At 54.5% G+C, this 21,095-nt stretch overlaps 7 protein-coding genes across 7 annotated transcripts; 4 read left to right on the top strand and 3 right to left on the bottom strand.

Annotated features, from left to right (window-relative positions):
- Positions 1 to 320: 320 nt before the first annotated feature.
- Positions 321 to 1,530, bottom strand: ISF_08461 (Sec14 cytosolic factor; the record flags this gene model as incomplete). Its single annotated transcript, XM_018852064.1, has 4 exons — positions 321 to 968; positions 1,046 to 1,169; positions 1,244 to 1,269; positions 1,363 to 1,530. The coding sequence occupies 4 exons, from the start codon at positions 1,528 to 1,530 to the stop codon at positions 321 to 323; spliced, it is 966 nt and encodes a 321-aa protein (XP_018700807.1).
- Positions 1,531 to 2,712: 1,182 nt separating this feature from the next.
- Positions 2,713 to 4,038, top strand: ISF_08460 (hypothetical protein; the record flags this gene model as incomplete). The annotated part of the gene is made up of 1 exon (XM_018852063.1): positions 2,713 to 4,038. One exon carries the CDS (start codon positions 2,713 to 2,715, stop codon positions 4,036 to 4,038), a length of 1,326 nt encoding a protein of 441 aa, XP_018700806.1.
- A 674-nt stretch (positions 4,039 to 4,712) lies between these two features.
- Positions 4,713 to 7,462, bottom strand: ISF_08459 (hypothetical protein; the record flags this gene model as incomplete). Its single annotated transcript, XM_018852062.1, has 2 exons — positions 4,713 to 7,122; positions 7,242 to 7,462. The coding sequence occupies 2 exons, from the start codon at positions 7,460 to 7,462 to the stop codon at positions 4,713 to 4,715; spliced, it is 2,631 nt and encodes an 876-aa protein (XP_018700805.1).
- A 1,026-nt stretch (positions 7,463 to 8,488) lies between these two features.
- On the bottom strand, positions 8,489 to 9,808 carry ISF_08458 (vacuolar protease A precursor; the record flags this gene model as incomplete). Its single annotated transcript, XM_018852061.1, has 3 exons — positions 8,489 to 9,423; positions 9,477 to 9,630; positions 9,710 to 9,808. 3 exons carry the CDS (start codon positions 9,806 to 9,808, stop codon positions 8,489 to 8,491), a joined length of 1,188 nt encoding a protein of 395 aa, XP_018700804.1.
- Positions 9,809 to 14,772: 4,964 nt separating this feature from the next.
- Positions 14,773 to 15,682, top strand: ISF_08457 (WSC domain-containing protein; the record flags this gene model as incomplete). Its single annotated transcript, XM_018852060.1, has 2 exons — positions 14,773 to 15,606; positions 15,668 to 15,682. 2 exons carry the CDS (start codon positions 14,773 to 14,775, stop codon positions 15,680 to 15,682), a joined length of 849 nt encoding a protein of 282 aa, XP_018700803.1.
- A 759-nt stretch (positions 15,683 to 16,441) lies between these two features.
- On the top strand, positions 16,442 to 17,500 carry ISF_08456 (hypothetical protein; the record flags this gene model as incomplete). The annotated part of the gene is made up of 1 exon (XM_018852059.1): positions 16,442 to 17,500. The coding sequence occupies one exon, from the start codon at positions 16,442 to 16,444 to the stop codon at positions 17,498 to 17,500; it is 1,059 nt and encodes a 352-aa protein (XP_018700802.1).
- A 708-nt stretch (positions 17,501 to 18,208) lies between these two features.
- On the top strand, positions 18,209 to 20,366 carry ISF_08455 (WD40 repeat-like-containing domain protein; the record flags this gene model as incomplete). The annotated part of the gene is made up of 2 exons (XM_018852058.1): positions 18,209 to 18,264; positions 18,341 to 20,366. 2 exons carry the CDS (start codon positions 18,209 to 18,211, stop codon positions 20,364 to 20,366), a joined length of 2,082 nt encoding a protein of 693 aa, XP_018700801.1.
- Positions 20,367 to 21,095: the final 729 nt, after the last annotated feature.

Raw genomic sequence — 21,095 nt, 5'->3', positions numbered from 1 at the left:
AAATATTTTGTTCACTCCATTTCCCTCCTTGTGTCCCATCGAAAGTATCCTTATTTAAACATCAGACAAGTCTGGAGACTGGGACAAAAAAGACAACCCCAACTTCTTTTTTGTTTCTTTTGGTGTACCGACCCGGGATTGCCCAGTCTATAAACTTCAAGAATGTCGGTACACAGACGCACTCAACCAGTAGTACCCCCTCACCAACGCTAGACAACTCCATTACCACTGCTCGCTAAGCCGACAAACACACAACACAACTCCGTCTTAATGCCAGATTGATCAATAGAAAGCAAGATACTACGCTGTCACCCCCCACTTTAAGCAGTAGCGGTGGCAGCGGCAATCTTGTCCTCCTCAACAGGGGCGGCGACGCCGGCCTTCTCGTCTTCGGCGGGCTTGGTTACGGTCGAGGGCTCGTTGGTGACAGCCGTCTCCCACTTGGCGGGACGAGCCCACTCGGGCTCCTTCCAGGGGCCAGCGTCGCTGTTCTCGCAGCCGCCGGGGCACGCGCAGGTGCCGCCAAACTCCTTGGGCAGGGACTCGGCGGGGACGTGCTTGAGCAGCTCGCTCTTGTAGCCACCACCGAGAATGTGGATCTTCTTGACGGTGACGGGGTCGAGCCAGCCCTTGACGACACTCCAGACGGTCGAGAAGCCCCAGGGGGCGTTGATGAGGAACAACTTGCCCAGGCGCTCGGGGTAGTAGTTTTGTGAAATGACCGAGGCCTGCTTGACATACGAGTAGACCGAGGGGACCTTGGTCAGGGTGACACCCTTGAGGTCCATGATGGTGCAGCAAGTCTCGGTGAGGTTGTTGACTTTGCGGGAGCAGGCGGGCAGCCGAGGATCGGCGAGGCGCTCGTATTCGACGGCCAGGTTGTGAAGCATGCGCTCGCCGGTGGTGATCTTGTACATGGCGGTCAGGTCGATGCCGCCAAGCGTTTCAATATAGATGGGGCGGCCATCCTGGGCATATGTTAGTTATTATTGGTCTCGCCACCGCCTGAACACGACAGTCAGGTGGGCGCAAGGCAAAGACCTACATTGTCGGTCTTGTGGTAGAACTGCTGGTAGTATTGTTGAATATCGGCCTTCTCGGGGTAGTCCCAGGTGGCGATAGTGTTGTCGAGGTCGGTCTCCTTTCGCCACTTTTCGGTGTCGACGAACCTGAGATTTTTGTTAGTGGAAGCAAAAGAGCAAAGGTCCAGGGTACGTGGAAGAGCTGAGCAGAAAAGACTCACATCTGCTTGGAAAGGTTGACATCGAACTTGCGAGCAAAAAAAAAAAAAAAAAAAAAAAAACATCATCAGTGATTCTGCAACGCCATATCCATACGTCATAAACGGGTGGGTGTACGCACCAGAGTCAGCGTGTCCAGACGTTCCGTCAGGCCCTCAGCCTCAAGCATCATGCGCAGCTGGTGAACCTGAGCAATCTGTGCGGCATCGAGGTGACCGGCGTGCCCAATTTGAGGTTCCTTAGCCTCATAGGGGAAGTCATAGTGGTCGTATTTGGCGTCGATATCCATGGTGGGGGATGGAAGGGATGCGTGCGAGAGACTCGAGAGTATTGATGCAAAAGGGGGGGAGAAGATGTATAGGGAAAGAAAAATCGCGGGAGAATGGGTTTATGAGTTAAAATGAAAGCAGACAAGAATGGAATTCCAAAAGAAAAAGGGTTTGGAAACAGGACGAGGAAGATTTGAAGGTTTGAAAAGGAGATTGGGAGACGAGGCGGTGCGAGGCGAGTAGACGCCTTGCCAACTAGCGCTGAACGTTGAGTGCAATCTGCGTGTCTGCGTCTCTGTTTTCTGATTGGCCCTTGGCGTTGGGGTGGATCCACTACGAGCTCAATCAGCCAGCCAGCCTCAAATGAAGATGGAAAGAGTTAATAAGGCAAATCTCGCAGCTTATTAAACAGAGAAAATAGAACTATATTTAGAGGCAAAATCCAATACATAATAATTACTTTAATATAGTTTGATCTTTTGTACAGATAAAACTAGAGATAGGCCAGCTAATAAAAGCGTGCCAATAACAGGTAAGGCATAGCCCACCGCTGGCAATTTCTAATGATGAAACGACCACCTTACTCAGTAACTACTTGTCTTTGCAACACTGCCAACCCTACCAACACACCAACACTGCATGAACGCTGTCTGTGTTGCTTTGCTCAAATTGCTCAACATGGGACGGACTGTGCCACGTGGCTGTAATGCCATGTGGCTGGTACGTTACCCCGCCAACTGTGGCTGAGCTGCAGCATTCTTCAGCGATTCTAAGCCGCAAGTTCACTGAACCAAATTTGTCTGCGTGTAGGACCGAGACCACGCGAAAGGGGTTTTCTCCGGATATCATGGTGTTGGAAAGGATGAGGGTCGCAATGCGTGAAGACGATATCCGCGCCATCCGACAGTGGGTATCTTCAAGGACCAGGGAGGTACGTGTAGCCTCTTGTCCTTATTCTAGAAACCCAAGATTATCAAGGGTGGTTAAGCATTATAATACAGTGATAAAATTCCAGATAATTCATAGATCAGGGAATAGTTCAATTGAATCCTTTTCATAGAAGAATAATTGGTTGCAACGAATTTCCGTTTCTACTTGCTTTCCGTTGCCTACCCCAAGATCCACAAAACGACCGCCAGCTCTAATTTAGCAGCTCCTCTACAGCTTCCCCCGCCTCCATCTCCTGGCATCCAGCCAACACCATGAGATCCTACCCTCGACGTATCTCCCTCCAACATGCCGCCCGCCATATACATAGCAGCTTAGTACCGCTGCCGCTGCTGCCCTGGCGGCCGCCGGCGAGGTGCTTCCACCAGACGGCGCCCGTCTGCCTACCTCGAAAACGAAGCTTTTTCACTTCCAATCCCTACCTCTCCCCGGCCGGCGACGAGTCCAAGCCCGCATTATCCTCCCCGTCTTCTCCGGTCACCGCCACCACCACCGGTGCCGACCCCTCGACGACGACGACAACGACGCCCACGAAACGAAAGCCCACCCGCGCCGCAACTACCAAGAACTCGCTCCGTCGCGTCGCCATCATCGCGCAGCAACCAAAGCGCGGCGCCGCCGCCGACACGCCCGGCAGCAAGCCTCCTCCCAGCTCTGCCGCTGCCGCCGCCGTCGAGCGCGACCCGTCCACTGTCGTCAGCGCTGTCTGCCTCGCCGAGGGCTTCCACATGCCTACGGTCGTCGAGATACTCTCCTCGCAAGGGTTCGCGACCGACCCTGACGGCACCGGCTTCGACGCCGGGGAGGTGGTGCACGCGCGACGGACCGCCGCCAATGGCGACGGCGGCGACGTCTTCGTCTTCCCGTCCGGCACGCTCGTGACGTGGGCGCTACCCCCCGACGCCGTCGCACGCCAGCTGCTCCCCGCCGCCGAGGACCCGCACCCACTCGCGCTGCGCGAGGCCGAGGGCCTCGACTTCATCTACGACCCCCAGCGCGACGCCAGCTCCGTCCGTGGCGACGTCGTCGTTCTCGGCACGCGCCACGGCGACCGCCTCGACACCACGCTCGCCAAGGTCGCCTTCTCCTCCGGCCTCGCGCGCAGCACCAAGCTCGCCGTCCTCGAGGCCTCCCTCGCCTCCTACTTCGAGTCCACGCGGCACGTGCCCGACCTCCTCGCCCGCGGCGGCGGCCCGCCGCTCAGCCGCCGCTTTGTCCTCGGCCGCACCGGCGAGCTGCTCGGCCTCCGCGCCCGCCTCAACCACTACTCGGAGCTCACCGACGCCCTGCCGGACCTCTTCTGGGACAGCCGGTCGGAGCTCGGCCTCGACGGGTACTACGAGCAGGTCGGCCGCGCCCTCGACGTCGGCGTGCGCATCCGCGCGCTCAACCAGAAGATGGACTACGCGCAGGAGATCGCGGCGGTGCTGCGCGAGGTCGCGAGCGAGCGCCACGGCACCCGCCTCGAGTGGATCATCATCGTCCTCATCGCCGTCGAGGTCGTCTTCGAGCTCCGACGCATCGTCCTCGAGTGGAGGCAGGAGAGGGAGGAGGGCGCAGCGGAGGCAGCTCCGGCGTGAGGAACATGTTGTACAGCAGTGTAGACTCAAATGGGATATGATCTGGCGTTTTGACAGAGCTTGGTTTTAGATTTATGATACCCTACTCAATTTACGACAGGCTTTCCTCTGGAAATATAAAGTCACTAACTGATTCAAAGTAGATTAGACTCGAAATTAAACACGGTGCATGTTCTCACTCTATGTAACCAGACAGCCTTCAACCAAAGCCTACCTTTCAGACATATCCCTCTTCTTCAGCACCCATCAACTCGCAAGATGGAAAGCTAAAGGCGGACCAAAAAAAGCCATTGCAATCAACCTAGAATAAATAATAAATAAGACTGATTAACAATATCTTTTTTGCTTTCCCGTTGCTGCACCTCTCCCCCCGAGGTTATCAATACGCCTGAATTTTTTTGGAAAAAATTCCCCTCCTTGTTTCGGTCGCCCCTTTGCCATTCTCTCTTCTCTGTATCAACCACAATTGTAATATAGCCCTAATGAAACAACACGAAAAGAAGACAAAAAGCAACCAAGTTCCTTTCTCTCCATAGAAATGCAAAAATGAACAAGGATCAAAAAAGAAATTCGTTCCATACAAGAGACGTCACCTGTCGTCTTCTTTGCCACTGAGGAAAATAAGGATATCCATTTTTGTTACAAAAAATACTCTCCAGTCAACCGCATCAAGTTCATAACTGTGGCTGCTGAGGCATCGCGCCAGGAATAGGAGGTACAGGTACGGGTGTCACCTTGTGAGGAAGCAGCGTCGGTGTCCCGGACCTCTGCCCTGTCGGCGTCGGTGTCTGCGGCTTCTGTTGGTTGGTCATGTTCGCGCGAGCAGCGACCAAGGTGGCGGAAGGGTAACTCCCTTGCTGACCACCGGCGGCGACACGCGCCTTGGCCTGGTCGATGATGCGCTGCTGCTGCGCCTCGGAAATCACCGTGTGATACCCCGTGAGGCCGGGCGACTGGTTGTACCCGGCGGGTTGGTTTGGGCCAGGCGCATACCGTGCTCCTTGTCCGGGCGTGCCTGGCTGAGGGGTCGGCGTCGCGAACCGCTGTTGAGTCTGCATGTTAGGAGACTGGCTATACATCTGCCTTTGTTGCTGCGGCTGCGGGTGCTGGGCGTGCTGTTGTGGTGTACCATTAGTATACCCCGCATAATTTGCGGGAGGCGCGACACCCTGCTGATGTGGTTGGTATTGGTGATAGGTTGCAGTGTTCGGAGGGCCGGCCTGTGGCTGCGGCGTCTGGGCAAACTGCTGCCGTTGCTGGTTTGCGTATTGGGGCATGTTTTGGTGTCCATATGGTGTCTGGGCTTTAGCCAGCTGCGTGGCGTACTGGTTGCCAGGAAATCCGTTTGCTCGCGTGTACTGGTTAGGTTGAGGGGGGCGCGGCTGTTGCGGTGTCGCGTTACGTTGTGCCTGGAAACTAGGCTGAGAGCCGGGGCGATAAAATTGCTGCGGCTGCGGTGTACGGCCGGGCGTACCGTATTGCGCGGTGGCTGCATACTGGTTTGGATAATGCCCCCCGACACTAGGGGTACGCTGCGGTGGTTGGCGAGCATGCTGGGCCGCTTGCTGCTGTTGATGCTGCTGTTGTTGCTGCTTGCTGCTGCTGCTGCTGCTGTTGCGCTGCTGTTGCTGCTGCTGCTGCTGCTGCTGCTGAGCCCGCAGGCGTGCTTGTACACCAGCTTCGTCCTCCTCCATGGTGCCGTAGTAGTCGTCTGTCTGAACTTGTATTTTGGTGCTGATGAGAAGCTCATCCAATTGATCTCCATTCAGCTTGGCAACAGCAAAAGGCGGCAATGTCTTGACAATAAGGGCTAGTTGAGACTTGAGCATCTCATACGTGGCCACCTCATCCTCAGAGGGTTCCGGGCCTGAGTTCGCGAGCATATCGCCAGTTACGGGGTCACTGGACTGTCTGTTCTGCGAGCTAGGCAGAGTGAGATTGCGGATGCGCTGGTAGGACGCTAGTGTCTCGATCAGATCGGAGACTTCGCCGAGTAGATCGTCGGTATCCTTGTCCACCTTGCTTTGAGTACCCATGATCTTTTCTAACGAGGGGTCAACAGCTGTCTCGTCCCAGTGATCGATGGCGTCCTGGATGGCAGCCTCGTCAATCTCGTCTACCGTAGACTTGGTAGTCGGTTCCTTATTTTGTTTGTCTCCGTAGTATTCAGCATCTAGCATACGCTCAAAGATTTGCTGGCCTGAGCGCTGCCACCAGATGCGCCCAGCGACACTGGAGGGTACAACGGCGGCCGAATCATCTTTGCTGGGTGCGAATGTAGAAAATGCGCCGCGGAACAGCGATTCAACCTCTGACATTTCAAGTTCGCTCATCGATGGCTTCTTCCCAGCCAAACTCTCGGCTCGTTCGCGCTGTTTGGGGACAGCTTGGGACGAGGGAATAGCGTTGCTATAGTCTAGGTAATATCCAGAGGACAGCTTCGTGTTGAAGTAGCAATTGGTACGCGCATTTGTCGGTTCCGGGTGGTAAAAGTCGATCACGGTTCCCTTGGCTTGTGTCTTTGGCTGCTTCGGGGGGTTCAAAGGCAGCAAAGCACGGTGCGATCCGAACAGCTCTCCAAGTGTCCGTGTCGGTACCTGCTGGCTTGATCTGGTAACTGTGACAATGGACACACCAGGGGGCAAAGCCACGTCGGACATGTCGACATCCTTGGAAGCGGGCAGACTAGAAAATAATCTTCTTTCTTGCGGTGCGAAGCCAACAATGGACAGGATCGATGAGCCGTCTTGGAAAGTCGTTTGCGGGTCTGCCTGAGGTTCCGCCTTGATCTGAGGGTACGCCTTCTCCTGTGCGACGTACTTGAGAGCCTTGCGCCTGAACGCCCTCAGACGCACGGCTTCCTTGGGGTTTTCCGCCACGTCGACATCTTGGAGAGCCGCATCGATGGCGACGGTAACATCGGCGGCGACATCATCAATGGTTGTGTAGGACTTGGCCGCAAACTTGTCGCTGATGGTAGAGCGCGTCGGCGGCTCCTCGGATTTTTGGCGCTTGGTTTGGGGTTCTTGGTCCGTTTGGTTTTCGGGCAGCACACGAGTCAAGACGGTCTTTTTATCATCGAGTCTGTTAGGCAAGCGTGGTTAGCTGCGATACGAAGAACAGCAGATGGGAGGCGATGCGATCGTCAAGGGAGAGCCGTCCCAGGACGGAAGCCTCGCGTTTAGAAAATGGATGAAACGTACTGAATCAGAACCTGGTGATAGTACTTGAGCAGGTCCTCTGGGTTTTTCCCCGCGTAATCGTCAGATACAGTCGTCGTCTCCTGGTGTTGGGCGGGCGCCGGCTCTCCGTCATCGTCGCGTTTCCGCTTGCCGGGGACGGACAGCTGTGAGTTGTCGCTAGGGGGATCCGGCGAGGCTGACGAGATGCCGTTGGCGGGCGGCACGGGCGAGGGCTGCGCCATGATTTTCTATCTGCAGCGGTCACGTCTCTCGCGATGGGCGATGTGGCCGCAGGGGGGGTGGTTGCTGCTCTCGATGGCGGCGGCGGCGTGGTCGCGATACGCGGTTTCGCGGATTTTTGGAAGAGAGTGAGGGAAGAAAGTGGATTGGGGGGTGCGACGCCAAACCTTTTTCATCAAAGGCGCGCGCGTTGACGGGCGAGATTCAATTCGCAAAGCAGCCAGAAAAATTGAATGATGGCTGGTGCATTCGATGGGGCCAGGAAACAGGTTGATTTAATCCGAGAGATTGGGAAAGGCAATGGGAAAAATGCAGGTTGCGAGGAGCAGCAAAGCCTGTGTGTCTCGATGGGCCAGAGGCTGCTTGCAAGTGCAAGGACGGTTAGTAAATGGGACACTTGGAGGTACTCAAGCCAGCCAGCCAACCAAACCCGTCTGTTGCTTGACGCTGCCTGAAAGGCTAAAAAAATCGAGGCACGTGACTTGCTGCCGTCCCCTTGCGCCCGCAGTGTTGCACCACAAGGTGATACGACTCTTCTGAGTGATTATTTGTGCGTGTGTATTTCCGTCTACTTTGAGTCCTATTTTTCGCAACTTTATTCAGTTTTCTCTGCCTTTTTTGCAAGAGCTGAAAGCTAGGGATCTTGCGGGCGTTAGCTTCTAGAAATAACAGCACTGCGTCGCAGCTAAGTCAACTGCCTCTCAGCAGCGTCACAGGTCCCAGCTCCACCATGTATGTGGTTGCTGCACATCGCCTGTCCCGGAGACCATGGCCTCTCCCGTACTACTCGCTACTCAAAATCCTCCAAAATAATGCACAGTGCCTTTACTGCTCATTCACTCATTCACTACGTGTCATAGTGTTGATCGGACTGTATTGCAGGTACTTCGTATCGTGTACATAAAAGACTGTAACAAACTGACTATTCAGACGCTATAGTCTCCTCCTCCTCCTTCTCAGCACTCATTATCGAACCAAATGGTCTGCAATTCCACTACACACTCGTGATTCTAGGCGTGCTGAAACATTTACTTGGCCTTGGCGAGACCGACAGCGTTCTTGCCAAGGTCGTAGACGCTGTAGTAGCGGCGGAGGAAAGCATCGCCGAGAATGGCAAGAGGGCCGACAGGCTCGGGCATGTCCAAGGGAGTAAAGGTAGAGACGCAGTTACCACCGAGCTCCAGAATGTAGTCGCTGGGGGGCAGCGTGTAGTTGGAGCCAGCGAGGGTGAAGGTAATGTCGGGGAGCTTGTCGCGGGCCGAGCAGTCAATGGTGTACTGGCCGCCAAAGCCTTTCTTAGCACCAATTTCCTTGTTGAGAAGCTCAGCAAGGTCGGTGGGGAGGGTATTGAGCGACGTGCCCGTGTCGAGGATGACACCAGTGTTATCGAGCTCAGCATACTCGTCGCCGAAACCAATGCCATCAAAGTCAACCTCCCAGTAAGCCTTGCGGCGGAGAGGAATATATTCAATCTTCCCCTCATAGTGAGCCTTGTCAACGCCACCAAACACGACCTCGCTGCCCTCGTCCTCAGAGCCGAGGTAAAAGGCAAAAACAGGCTCATCAACGGCCTTCTGCTTGATCATCTGGTAAAAAGGAGGGATAATCTTGTTGACGGAGATGCTGTCATAGCCAAGACCTAGGATACCATCGAAGCGACCAAAGGCAAAGGCGAGACCAGGCTCGCTGGTAGCCTCAGCAAAGTCGGTGTTCTTGATGGTAATGTCACCGATGGAAACGACGTCGTTGGAGATATAGCCGGTCAGGCTGCCGGAGCCATAATGGATCTCGAAATTGGAGCCGTTCTTCTGGTATGTAGAAGAAGATGACGAGTCGTATGTAGAGTGAAGGAAGCAAGCAATGCTGCTGCAAGACTGGGAAGGAACCCAAAGGTTGGAGGAGCCAGTGTCCAGGACAACCTTGAAGGTCTGGGGCGGAGTACCGATGGTGATCTCGGAGAAGTCTGGGGGTTGTTAGAAGGGTTCAAATTCGAGTGTCAATTTTCCGGCCACCTACACTGGGCATTGGCAAAGTTGGTGATGGGAACGGGGTGGCCGTCCTTGGACTCGGCAACCTGGCTGTTGAAGATAATATCGGCACGGCTGGCAGGGCGGGCACCAAGGTACTTCTGCCCAAGCTGGTGAACCTGAGCCTCGAACGTGGCACCGGCCTATGACGAGGCATTAGAATTTCAACCACAGAGGCATCTCGTTATCAAGAAGATGCATCGCGAAGGGAGATGAACGCACCAGCTGCTCAGACAGAGGAATCTTTTGGAGCTTCATCTTGTGAATTCCAGCCTGGGCGGAGCCGGCAAGGGCGGCCGCGGCGATCAAGGCGCTCTTCATGATGGGCGAGCTAGTCGTCGGCAGAGACGAGGAGCGTTAATTTGACGAGGTTGTTTATAGTACAGATGAGGATATCTTGATGCAACGACCAAGTAAGACGATGAAAAGATGTGGTTTGGGGGAAGAGAGCTGCCTTGTTGATGGTTGTAGGATGGATGGAGCATGACGCAGCTGGGGGATGAGTGGGCCGGTGTCGTTATCGATGGTAGGCTGGTTGCGTCTCGTGCTCCTCAAAGTAATGTGGCCGGGCCGGAGCTTGCGTGCGCCACAAGAGCTGCCTGGTGCTAACTACCTACAGTGACGAGGCAACCAAGCGATGTACATGGTTACAGGTAGGTACTCCGTACTTTGGGGGATTTGGCGGTCAGTTTGGCGTGGTTTTTGTCAAACCAGTCTGAAAACTACAATCGGTTAATAGAGCAGCTTCCGAGACCAACATGTCCTCAGCCGTCCGCCATGCACTGAGTTCATCGTCGTCGGTGGCCGGGGATACTTTGCCACCACCTAAGCTTGCGCGGCTGACGAGGTACCTCCGCACCTCAGACTTCAAGTGGGCAAGCCATTCAGCCTCCAGCAGCTGCCGCTTTCCCCTCACGCTGCGACCTGCATATCCGGGTACCAAGCCCAGGCACGGCCAAAACAAGGTGGTGTGCTCGTCACTGCTTGGTTACCTGTTTGCCTGTATCCTGAGGCCGCCAGATCGTTCTTCGCCTGATCAGATTGCCAGCATAAGCATAAAACCCGCAAACTCCCTGCTCGAAATTCGAACCATTGCATCGTGAGCCGTGTGGTAATTATTCCGACAATGCCACAGGCGATATCGGCATACTGGCATGCCCCAACAATGTGGCCCTCGCTGAGTCAATTATGCCCACAGCGAGATCATGCGCTGAAACTGAACTTGTAGCGAGAGTGTTCCAGCAAGCCAGCGCAATGGCTTCCCGTCGCAGTTGTTCATTTGCAATAGCTTGTTGTAATTCATGATCGCCCGAAAGCTTCGGTGGCTCTTGATTTCTAACGCGAGAGTAGCTGGGTAATACCAGCTATTTACCAGTACTCCAGTACTGGCTTGACATCTCAGACCACGGTGACAGCTCCCAACTGACCAGAGGTCAAGATCACGGCGATATGATCCAATCAGAACCCCCGCCTCCGCCTCCGCCTCTTTGCCTATGAAGGCAATCCCATTGCAGATGTTGCACATCAGGAGGACCTGTTCACAACGAGCTAGGAATATGTAAAGGCTACATATACCGCTACTTGCATCGTTCGATCTAATCTCTCCCGTCTCAATGCATCGACGAATCGGCACGGGAAGGCAGACTACAGGCAGATGCTGGTAACACGGAGCACTTTATACCAGTAAATAGTGGTCGTTCCAACAGCGGTTCTCAGAAAGTCCGCCTTCCTATGTCAATTATTCTAGGTCGCCAAGTACAACGTTCTCATATGTACGATGCATCATAAGCCGAAGGAAGTTCGCAAGTGAGATCAGGTCATCAGTGCGATAAATTCAAAAGTGGGCGTCGACAGCATCGCTCACCACGATACTACGAAACGACGGCAGGGTAGGGGGTAGCTGAGGATATGTTGGTCTCTGAGAAAGTGCCGTGAGTGAGGAGCGTTGAGCGCGAGCGTCCAACACCGGCCATCGCAAGCACTGCCAAGGCATAGTTATCGAGATGAGGATGAGGATGAGGAGTCTCTGGTCCCGAAGAAATAGAACTCTTCAGCGCATGCGCCAGGAAGCGTCTGACAAAGCACATGCTGAGCAGGGTCTTGCATGGAATTTGCGATGGCCACAGGCTGGTAAATATAGCTCTGGGCAGTGACCATTTGCCTTGGCCATTGCTGATATTGGGAGGCAGTGCACTGCTCGTATTCACTCTGCCAAGGAAGACTATTGCAGACAGAAGAAGCCTCCAACTTTATTAACATGATCCACCACCCAAATATACTTCCTACATGGTTCACCGGGGAAGAGTTGTTTGTTTGTCAGAAGCGATATGAGTTGTAATAATTATCAAGGTACGGACCGGCCTTGTAAGGCTAATTCGGCCTCGTCGCGTTAAAACCCTGTACAGATGCGGTTTTATGATGCATGTCATCAAGTCAAAGCAAAAGGGCATCGGGGATGAAATCCGGGGTCGTACTGTTACAGACGGTTTTTGCCCAATTGCTCAGTAGACTGAATTCACGGTCGCCACGAGTCGGCGTTGCGGATAATGGCGTGAGATGGTTACCCTCGACACGCACGGGGGTTGGTGAGGCGAAAAGCAACTGTCTCAGGTCTGCGACATTGACAATGAAGGCAGTTTCGTGCCAGTGGAAAGACATTTTATGAAGAGGCACAGGTTATTGAGACAGTAGGACGGCACAACACAGTGAGTGCACTGTACGTCTTTACCCAGATTTCATAGATGCAACTGGGGTTGCATAGAACACGGTCGCACAAGTTCATAGTAGCCCACGCATTATGCACAATATCGGGGCAAGCCGATCCTGGCGCGTGAACAAGCTCTTGTGCCTGAATTCTAGTGCGTTTCAGAAGGCGCAGGAGAATGATAACAGGAAGCATGCATCTGAGGGGTTTATTTCCTTTTTTGATTTGTTTTGAAAATGATGCCGATGGGTATACCGTTAATCGGATCGATACCGCCCAATACCACGAGGTTGTGTATCGGGAGGGTGCAGAAAGAGTCGTTGGGCAGTTTACACCAGCGCATTGATTACGAATTCATTAAATCATGTTCGCAGTATCCGTGGGCGGTACATAATACCAGTAATAATAACCCGTACTCGAGGAAGAATCGGGAGAATGGTGGGTGTAGGAAGGCATGCAGGTCAGGTACCGCCTGGTACGCGCTGGGTGTCACCGTGTGACACAGTGCAAGACTCGTTGGACGTGTCGATCCCCGCCATGAAAGCACATGTGCCAGGCTTGCGAGCAAATGCTTGCTGCCCAGCGCGGGAACCCGGCGCCACCGTATGATCTTTTGGCAGGGAAGGGCAAAGAGGAGGCTGTGCGGGACATTTCAGTACGAGTACAGACCGACCCAAGGGGACAGCACAGGCAGATGGTGTGTGTTTTTCTCGGGAGGATGTTCAGGTATGGACGAGCGTGGTATTATTAGCATAAAAACCGGAGCGGGCTTTGTTGGCTGTCTTTAATTGCGGTGGGTCCGGTGGAAATGGGCACGTTTGGTTATCACAAGCACCGCCGCGCGCCAGATGCAACCTGATGGCAATCGCCAGTACAGAACATACCGGTTCTTCGGCGCAGTTACTAGTTATTAATACCTATCAAGCGTATCAGGCCGTGTTGATTAACCATTATTATCTTTGGGCCAAATATAGTGACAAACGGGCCGGTGCTTGCTGAATCGCATTGGGCGCCGTCGCGAGGCTAGTCAAACTATTTTTTTACAGATATAGGTGATTGTTCGTTGGCACTGTACGTAGAATCACTGGCCAGTGTCGAAGAAGCTGGTTACTGATAATCGGCGCAGGAGCTCGAAAGACGCTGGTGCGTTGATGACTGCTGAAAGTGGCAGTTATTGGGTTGGTACCTTATTATTAAAGATAGAAGTTTCTTGTTATCATGGCGTGCTGATGACACCGCCCAGGGCTGCGGTTGCAACACACTGTGCAAACTCGGATGCATCGAATAAACTTGGGTAGTGTACGCGGCCCATCCCCACTCTCTGCCGCCAGCTACCTAAATAGCACCCTTTTGGAAAGCCGAATTGATTGAGGTAAAGGCGAGGGGAACCAAGAAAAAAAAAACTGGGAAAAAAAGCTTGGTTTGTACAGTCAACAGCTAAAATGCTCGGTAACGCCAGGCACAGTCAGTTGTATGACGGATTGTAGCCAATGAGCGCGTAGCATTCCAGGCAGTGCGACAGACACAGCGGAGCCACCACGAAGCCGCCCCGTACATGTATGTACCTAGATCCAAGGCACGGCGCAGGTCAGGGATCTTGCAGCGCAATCAAATACTGGAGGCGCCGGAACCCATCTGGAGTCGTTCGGTGTTCTGGACCTGTTGCTCAAGCGCTGTATCCGGTTTTGCTAGTCTGCGGTGCAGTGGTGGTGTTGCTATCTGTGTCTCTACCAGCAATTCGCTGCAGTAGCGTTTATGTATTAGGAAACCTGGGACGGGTATCTTATTTAGTAGGGCATCTTATCTAGTACGGACAGGTACCTCGGGTACCTGGACGGACACTAAATCTAATACAGTGCAATGCACACTGTTCAATCTCAGCAGGCTTTTAGCGTGCTGCTCCCCAGTCTTGCGCTGTACGCTGGTACTTCTGTTGCTGTCCTGCTGCGAGCCATCCTCTCTGAGTCTCCACCCCCCTCGAAAAATTCCCCTGCCTGCCTCATCCACCTCCGCCCACCCCCCCATTCGCCCATGGCCCATCGCTCACCTCCTCCCCTTTCAACAAACAACCGAACAACCCTCAAGTCACTCATTCTCCGTTCCCGCGCTCGTCTTCCCCGTTGTCTTTGTCGCTCACTTGTTGCCTTTGATCCATCCCTCTTTGTTAACTTGGATCATTTCTCTCTACTTCTATCCAACTTCCTTTTCGTTTCTTATTATCCCTCTTCAGTTGGCCAGTTCTGTCCCTTTTCGACACCACCACGCCATCACCCCCTTAATTTTTCCGACACCATTCAACGGCTGTTCCCGAAGGCGACGACAGTGGAAGTAGGACGCCATTTCTACAAAGGTCGCGAATATCTCAGTCCAAATAGCCGCCCAAGTTTGACTTTGCTCTCTACCGTCGTCTCCATCTGCACTCGACACGGCAGAAGCTCGAATCGAATCGCTCCCTGGCCTGGCCGTGACCTATCGCGATTTATCATCAGGCCGAACCTACCGCGACACCTTGTTCCGAAACCCGCACTCTCGACCTACCAACTGCTTTCGTTGGCACACATATCATCAACACTTGCCCAAGATGAAGTCGACATTCGCCGTCGCCATGGCCGCTGTAGGCGCTTTTGCCAACACACACGCCGAGTTGCACCACGTTCGCGCTCCGATGCCCGCTGAACCGGAAATGCCCCGTAGTGGATCGTTTACGCTACAAGGCTGTTTTTCGAGTGTGGGCAATATGACCAAGGAGAAAGTTGACACTACATTTCTCTCCAGCGGCAAGTGTGGCAATGCTTGCAAAGCCAAGAATCAGCCAGTTGCCGCCATCGCCCCTCAGGATTGCTACTGCGGCTTTGTATACCCACCCAAGGACTCATCAATTGGCTCTGGAGACTGCAATTACCCGTGCAATGGTTTCCCCTCCGAAATGTGCGGCGGTCTCAAGAACGCCTATTCGGTCTACAACTTGGGCATTAATCTAGCTCCTGACAACTACGTTGATCCTTCCTCCTCGTCCTCTTCCTCATCAGCCACTGCGAGCAGCACTGCTGCGGCGTCTTCTTCGTCCCACAGTGCAACACAGTCACCAAATGCCGAGACCGGAAAGCCCGAGAAATCTAGCGGTGGTGGTCCCAATACCGCGGCCATCGCTGCTGGTGTCGTCGTCGGCGTAGTGGTCGCTGCGGGCATCGTCGGGGCCATTCTCTTCTTCATTCGCCGAAAGCGCAATGCCGAAATCGAGGAGGACCATCGCCGCAACGCTAATCTCAATGCCTTCATCAGCGGATCTAAGCCTCCCAGCACCTCGGGTGGTATTTCCATCACCGACTCGCGCCTTGACCCCGTCATGGCTCACCGTCGCCTGAGTGATGGCAGCATAGCCGACAACCAGGATTACTCTCGCAAGATCCTCAGGGTACGCAGTATTCAATCTCGGATGGGCAGAATTTCGTTTCTAATCAATCATCACTCAATAGGTCACCAACGCATAAGCTCACCCTTGTAACGTCACTACGAGCAAATGCCCCCGATTTAATCCCTTGAATTCTCTTCTTTTTCATCTTGTCACTGGCATTCACGGCGTTAAAGGTTTTGCTGCTTATGCCCATTGGTGGATCCAATGGTCGATGAACAGGCGGCGTTTCGTCACTCCTTACTGTTTTTGCTTATTTTTAACTATTCTTTTTGGCCTTCACCATGATGAAGTGGAGGCAGGCTCGTACCATACTGAGCGCCGGTACAGTGCCATCGAGGTTTGGCACGTTGGGATATAGAAGAGTCAGAAGCGTGCACATGTCGACGCTTCGGTGATCTGATACTTTGGTACACCATATTTTTGTTATTCGCAATGGTCCGACTTTGATTTGCTTTTTTGTTTTCCGGTATAGGGCAATGGGCGACCTGTGGGATGTATCTGGCAACTCCGCGACAGAAATAAAAGACGAATATAACGCAGCACAAGGTTGTTAGCCTCGTGATTCTGCCTGGCTCGCCACCGTGATGACTTGGAACTGGCAAACCTAAAAGCACCCTAATGACCGTTTCCATGCCCTATCATGACTTAATGTCCTACACCATAGAGTGGTGGTGAAGCCGTGTGAAGGCTACATTCTCTGGCGCCACAGCCACCAAACTCTGTTAAAGACTTTGATGCTTGACTATATTTGTTCTTATTCTATTTGACCTTTCCATCTTCCCCTGCGTGCATCACATCAACCCCCAACGGGACAATACATTGTACACTATTCACCATGAAACCGAGTTCCACCGCCCTCGTACTCAGCATGGCCGTCCTCGGCCAGTGCGACGGCCAAGACACAACGGCTACTCTATGCACCAAATATGTGCCTGGTTCTGTGCAGTCGTCGACCAACAGCACCACCACAACCAGCACCAGCTGCACATCTGCACAGTACGGGCCGCCAGCGGCCCCGTCCGCGGATACTTACACCAGTGGCTTTGTCGAGTACACATTCTCTGCAACCCCAGCGATCGGGACTGGTAGTGCAAGCACCTCCTGCACCTCTATAAATAGCGAAACATCATCAGTGGTGGTGCCGACCAACGCTACCATCTTTCCAACGACCAACAGCACCAGCACCAGCATCCTCCTCGGCCCATCGGCCACCCGCCGCGCTTCGCCTACGGGTGCCGCGAACACGACCAGCGAGACGACCGTCGCGGACTCTGCCGAGGACGACGACGGCAAGCCCGACCTCGGCTTCGACGCCTTCCGCACGCTCTTCGACACCCTGCCCCCCGCCCCTTGGGGCTGGAAACGCCTCCCCGAGCCCGGGAACTTCGTCACAAACCCGCCCTACGAGTTCAAGGACGCCGTCTGCACCGGCGACCTCGTCGAGCCCTTCGAGGAGCGCCGCGCCACGCGGCACCTCGAGTGGTTCTGCAACCGCTGGATCATGCCGCGAAAGCGCCTCTTCTCCAGCACGGCCGGCAGGGCGACCATCTACATATGCCTGTACGGCGACGGCCAGCCGGCCAACTGTAGCCTGGGCCTGTGGCGCGCGGCGAGCGCGGCCATCGACCGCGAGTGCGGCGTCGGCGTGACGGGCTACGTGCACCTGGATAAGATGCGCTTGGGCAGGGACATGCCGGACAACAGGGTCCTGCTGTGCGAGAACCTCCATTGGTCGCCGCTGTTTCAGTACCACAACTACTGGCGCCACGAGCCGGTTCTGGTGGACGACCGCCCGTACAAGGAGTGGCGCATCCTGAACAACAGGAGGCTGTTGAAGAAGGAGTCTGAGCCGGAAGATATTAACGAGGGAAACGACGCCGATTCGATAACTTAGATGAAGGGATATTGGTTGGTCTTGGTGGTTGGCGTTTTTCTTTTCCTCTTGGTGATGCGTCGCGGCGTGTCACTTACACACCACGTGGTGGCTTTACTACACTTTGGGCTTTTACGGCGTGACGGGCGAGTTTACTTGCGAAGGGGGCGGTGTTTTGGGTGTCATTTTAGTCCTAGTATTGGAATTTATTTTGTCTTCGAATTCTTATTGCTTGTGCTGCGTTTGACATGAGCAATATGTGTTGGACGACGATGTCATTCCTGTAGGTAAGCGTATACTGAACAATAGGTTGAGTTAGTCACCACGACTTTGCCCGTAACGTACCATAAAGCTAGAATTAAAGGAGAATCAAGCCCTCAAAACAAAGACGACGAAAAAAACCAACATAACAAAACAATAGCCACGAGAAAAACCTCCAGCGTGTGAATGGATGTCGCTACAGGGTAAGTCCGCCGGCCATCACGTGATGCCACTACAGGAAGCTCATCACAGTAACGCGTCCAAAAAGCTGTGCTTTGTTTCGACGGCGGCTGCTTGGAACAAGATTCGAGCTGCATATACTGCACACCCAAGCAAATACCATCTGCGTCCGGCCGCGTATTGCATTTCCCATTCCACCCATACGAACTTGATCGTTGAATTCCCTGAAAACCCTGATACGTCAGCCCTTGTTGCTGGGTCTGCGTGCCCAAGCGTATAGCTTTCACCATGACCTCGTCAACACCTCCCCGTATACGACGGACCACACAAAATACCCTTCTCACGTAAGGGCATGCATCACTTCCGACACGGATACCTTCGGTGACGCGAACACAATCACTGACCTGTTGCAAACAATAGATATAATCTCTCTCGACGGATACACGACGTGCAAACATACCCCATTCAATCTCCCCAAGGAGCGACTATCTTAATATACGGCCATGAAACCGGCGTAACTGTCGTATGGCGCGGTGGCCGTCGCTTTAAGCCCTCCCGGAAGCCGGAGCCCGTTAAGCAGCAGCAGAATGGAGGCGCCGCCGACGCTGGTGTCATGGTTATTGACTCGGACGATGAAGAGCCGCCAGCCAGCAAGACGACGGCGAGCGCCACCGGCGCCTTCGTGGACAAGCCCGAGTTCGAAGCCGCGATCGAAGAAGGGCCGTACCCCGAGATCATCCAGACCCTCGACCTCACGCTTGGCGCGTCGGTGCTTCACGTGGCCGTCCCGCCCGACAGCCTTGGTGGTGATAAGCTCGTCTTTGCGGTGTCATGCGCTGGCAACGACGCCTACGTGATCACGCTCCCGAGTACGCCGCCGTCACCAGAGAGCAAGGCGCGCCCGGAGCTTCGCGTTGACCTGCTGGCGGGCCAGGCTGGCTCGGGCGCGTGGGGCGAGTTGCTGATTGCGCTGGGCGGCCAGACAAGACCGAGCGACGGTCTCGCCATCGCGCTCGCGCAAACGTCCGAGTCGACGCAGCTGTCCAAGCCACCCCGCCTCATCGTCGCCGCGCACTCCAAGCAGGCGTCTGGTGTCCTGCGGCTCTGGGACGTTGCGCTGGATTTGAAGTCGGACCGATCGCTGGAGCCTTTTCAGACCGAGTACCTGCCCAGCCCACTGAAGAGGATATCCTTCAACCCAACCCACAGCACACAGCTCCTCACCGTGTCCGCCACCGACGCCGTCCGGATCTACGACTACGCCGCTCCGTCTATACTCAATGACCCGGACTCCACTGGCCCATTTCCTAGCCAGGGCTCGTGGCTCCTCTCTCTATACCAGCCCTTTGCGAAACCGTCGTCGGCGAGGAAGCCGATCCTCGACGCTGCCTGGATATCGAAGGGCCAAGCAGTCTTTGTCCTGCTCGCCGATGGCATGTGGGGGATCTGGGATATTGACGGCGTGAGCCCGCTGTCTGCCAGCGCGAACATGTCGACAAAACTCAAATCTGGCGTTCGCGGTGCGGCGCTGACGGCGTTTAGCATATCGGGCTACATCGAAGGCACGGGCTCCCTGCGCAGCATCGCCAACCAACAAAAGGAGGCGCAGCAGGGGGAGTTTGCGCCCATGACGCCGCATACTCGCAAGCAAGCGACTGCTTCGCTGAGCTCGACCAACACGTTGGATAGACTCTCCAGCGTGCACGGCGGTGTGCGCACGACGGTGATTCCGTCGCCCAAAAAGTCCTCGCAGGAGGAGGCTCTGGTCCTCTGGCTTGGTGGCCTGGAGCATGTCTGCGTGGTACCCGCCGTCTCGCGCTTCTGGGAGTCGCAGCTGAACAAGGGATCTACCGCTGGCGTGAATCTCTTCAGCGGTGGACTGCCCACGCGGATGATAAAGCTTGCTGATCTAAGCACCGGCTTGCTTGGCGAGCCGTGCCGCGGCGTCGACCTCATCCCAGCAAGGAGCACTGGCTCGGTGGCCGAGGGCGGCATGTCTGTGGAGGTGGTCATCCGTGGCGAGACTCGACTCGTCATTGCCCAAGACGGCGACGAGAGCGGCAGCAAGAAGCTATCGCTGTACAGACCCAGACGCCTGTTCTCCAAGGAGCACCCGAGCGCCATCATCGTGCACGGCGAGACCAACAGAGCCCGGCCAAACCTGTCCTTTAACCTCAGCACAGCCAAGGCCGGGTCGCTGCGTCTCAAGTCGACGGCTCCCATCGATCAAGATCACGATATGGATGACGTGTCATTCAATGGTGCATCACGGCCGCGCGTCGGCTTCGACTTTGCCAATACCCTCAGCGCTGCGGCGGATGAGTCGGCGGACATTTCCCGCGACGTCGAGGCTGAGATGTTGGGGATCATGGAGATAGATCAAGCACTGGATTCCATGAATGGAACCCCGACCAAGAGCCGAAAGAGGGTTTTTTTTGACGAGTAATGGAATGGGCGCTGCTAACGAGACAACGGCCAGGCTAGGCGTGCGAAGACAGAAAGAGATTGGAGTGTTTTCCGGTGGCTTAGTCAAAGGACAACTGTACGATACCCTCGCTCCCCAGGACTTGTATAAAAAGCACAAATGAGACGCTGATGCGTCCACCATTACGTGAATGGCTTGCCCATGCTGTAGATTGCTTTCTTGTTCCGCACGGCAAGGTGGAGCGCAAGGCGAGATCAATCCTTGACGACTCTGTATTCCGAGCGGTATATCAATTTCATTAAATCACTGGAGCACGGGCTTTCTACGTGGCGGGATGAGGCAGTGGAAAGTAGAAGCTCGTTTTATATGCCATCAGCCTGACCTGGTACAACTTGCTCTCCAAGCTATGAAGCCGTCTCCCACTGGCGGAGCTTTGGAGTAGCAGGGCCTATCTCTTCATGTCGGCATTGGCGATGCTCCGGTGATACATTTTCTCGTAGCTGCAAATATTCATAAAATAAAAAGGAAGAAATTAAACACGGTTTACTTAGACGTCTTATAGCTTCGTGAGGTGCTCCCAAAGTGGCCATTGACGACGTCGCGAGAAAAGTGGAACCACTTAAAGCTGGTTCCCACGACACGCGACGCGCGCGTTCTAACTTGTCGTTTGCAGAGACAATCTTCACCTTTTCCGTGGCCGTTTATTCTTTCCATCGCGAATCGAATTGATCTTGTGCATTGACCGGCGGA

Source organism: Cordyceps fumosorosea, assembly GCF_001636725.1.
Source record: "Cordyceps fumosorosea ARSEF 2679 chromosome Unknown scaffold_30, whole genome shotgun sequence".
Taxonomy (NCBI): domain Eukaryota; kingdom Fungi; phylum Ascomycota; class Sordariomycetes; order Hypocreales; family Cordycipitaceae; genus Cordyceps; species Cordyceps fumosorosea.
This window is presented reverse-complemented; position numbering and strand designations above follow the sequence as displayed.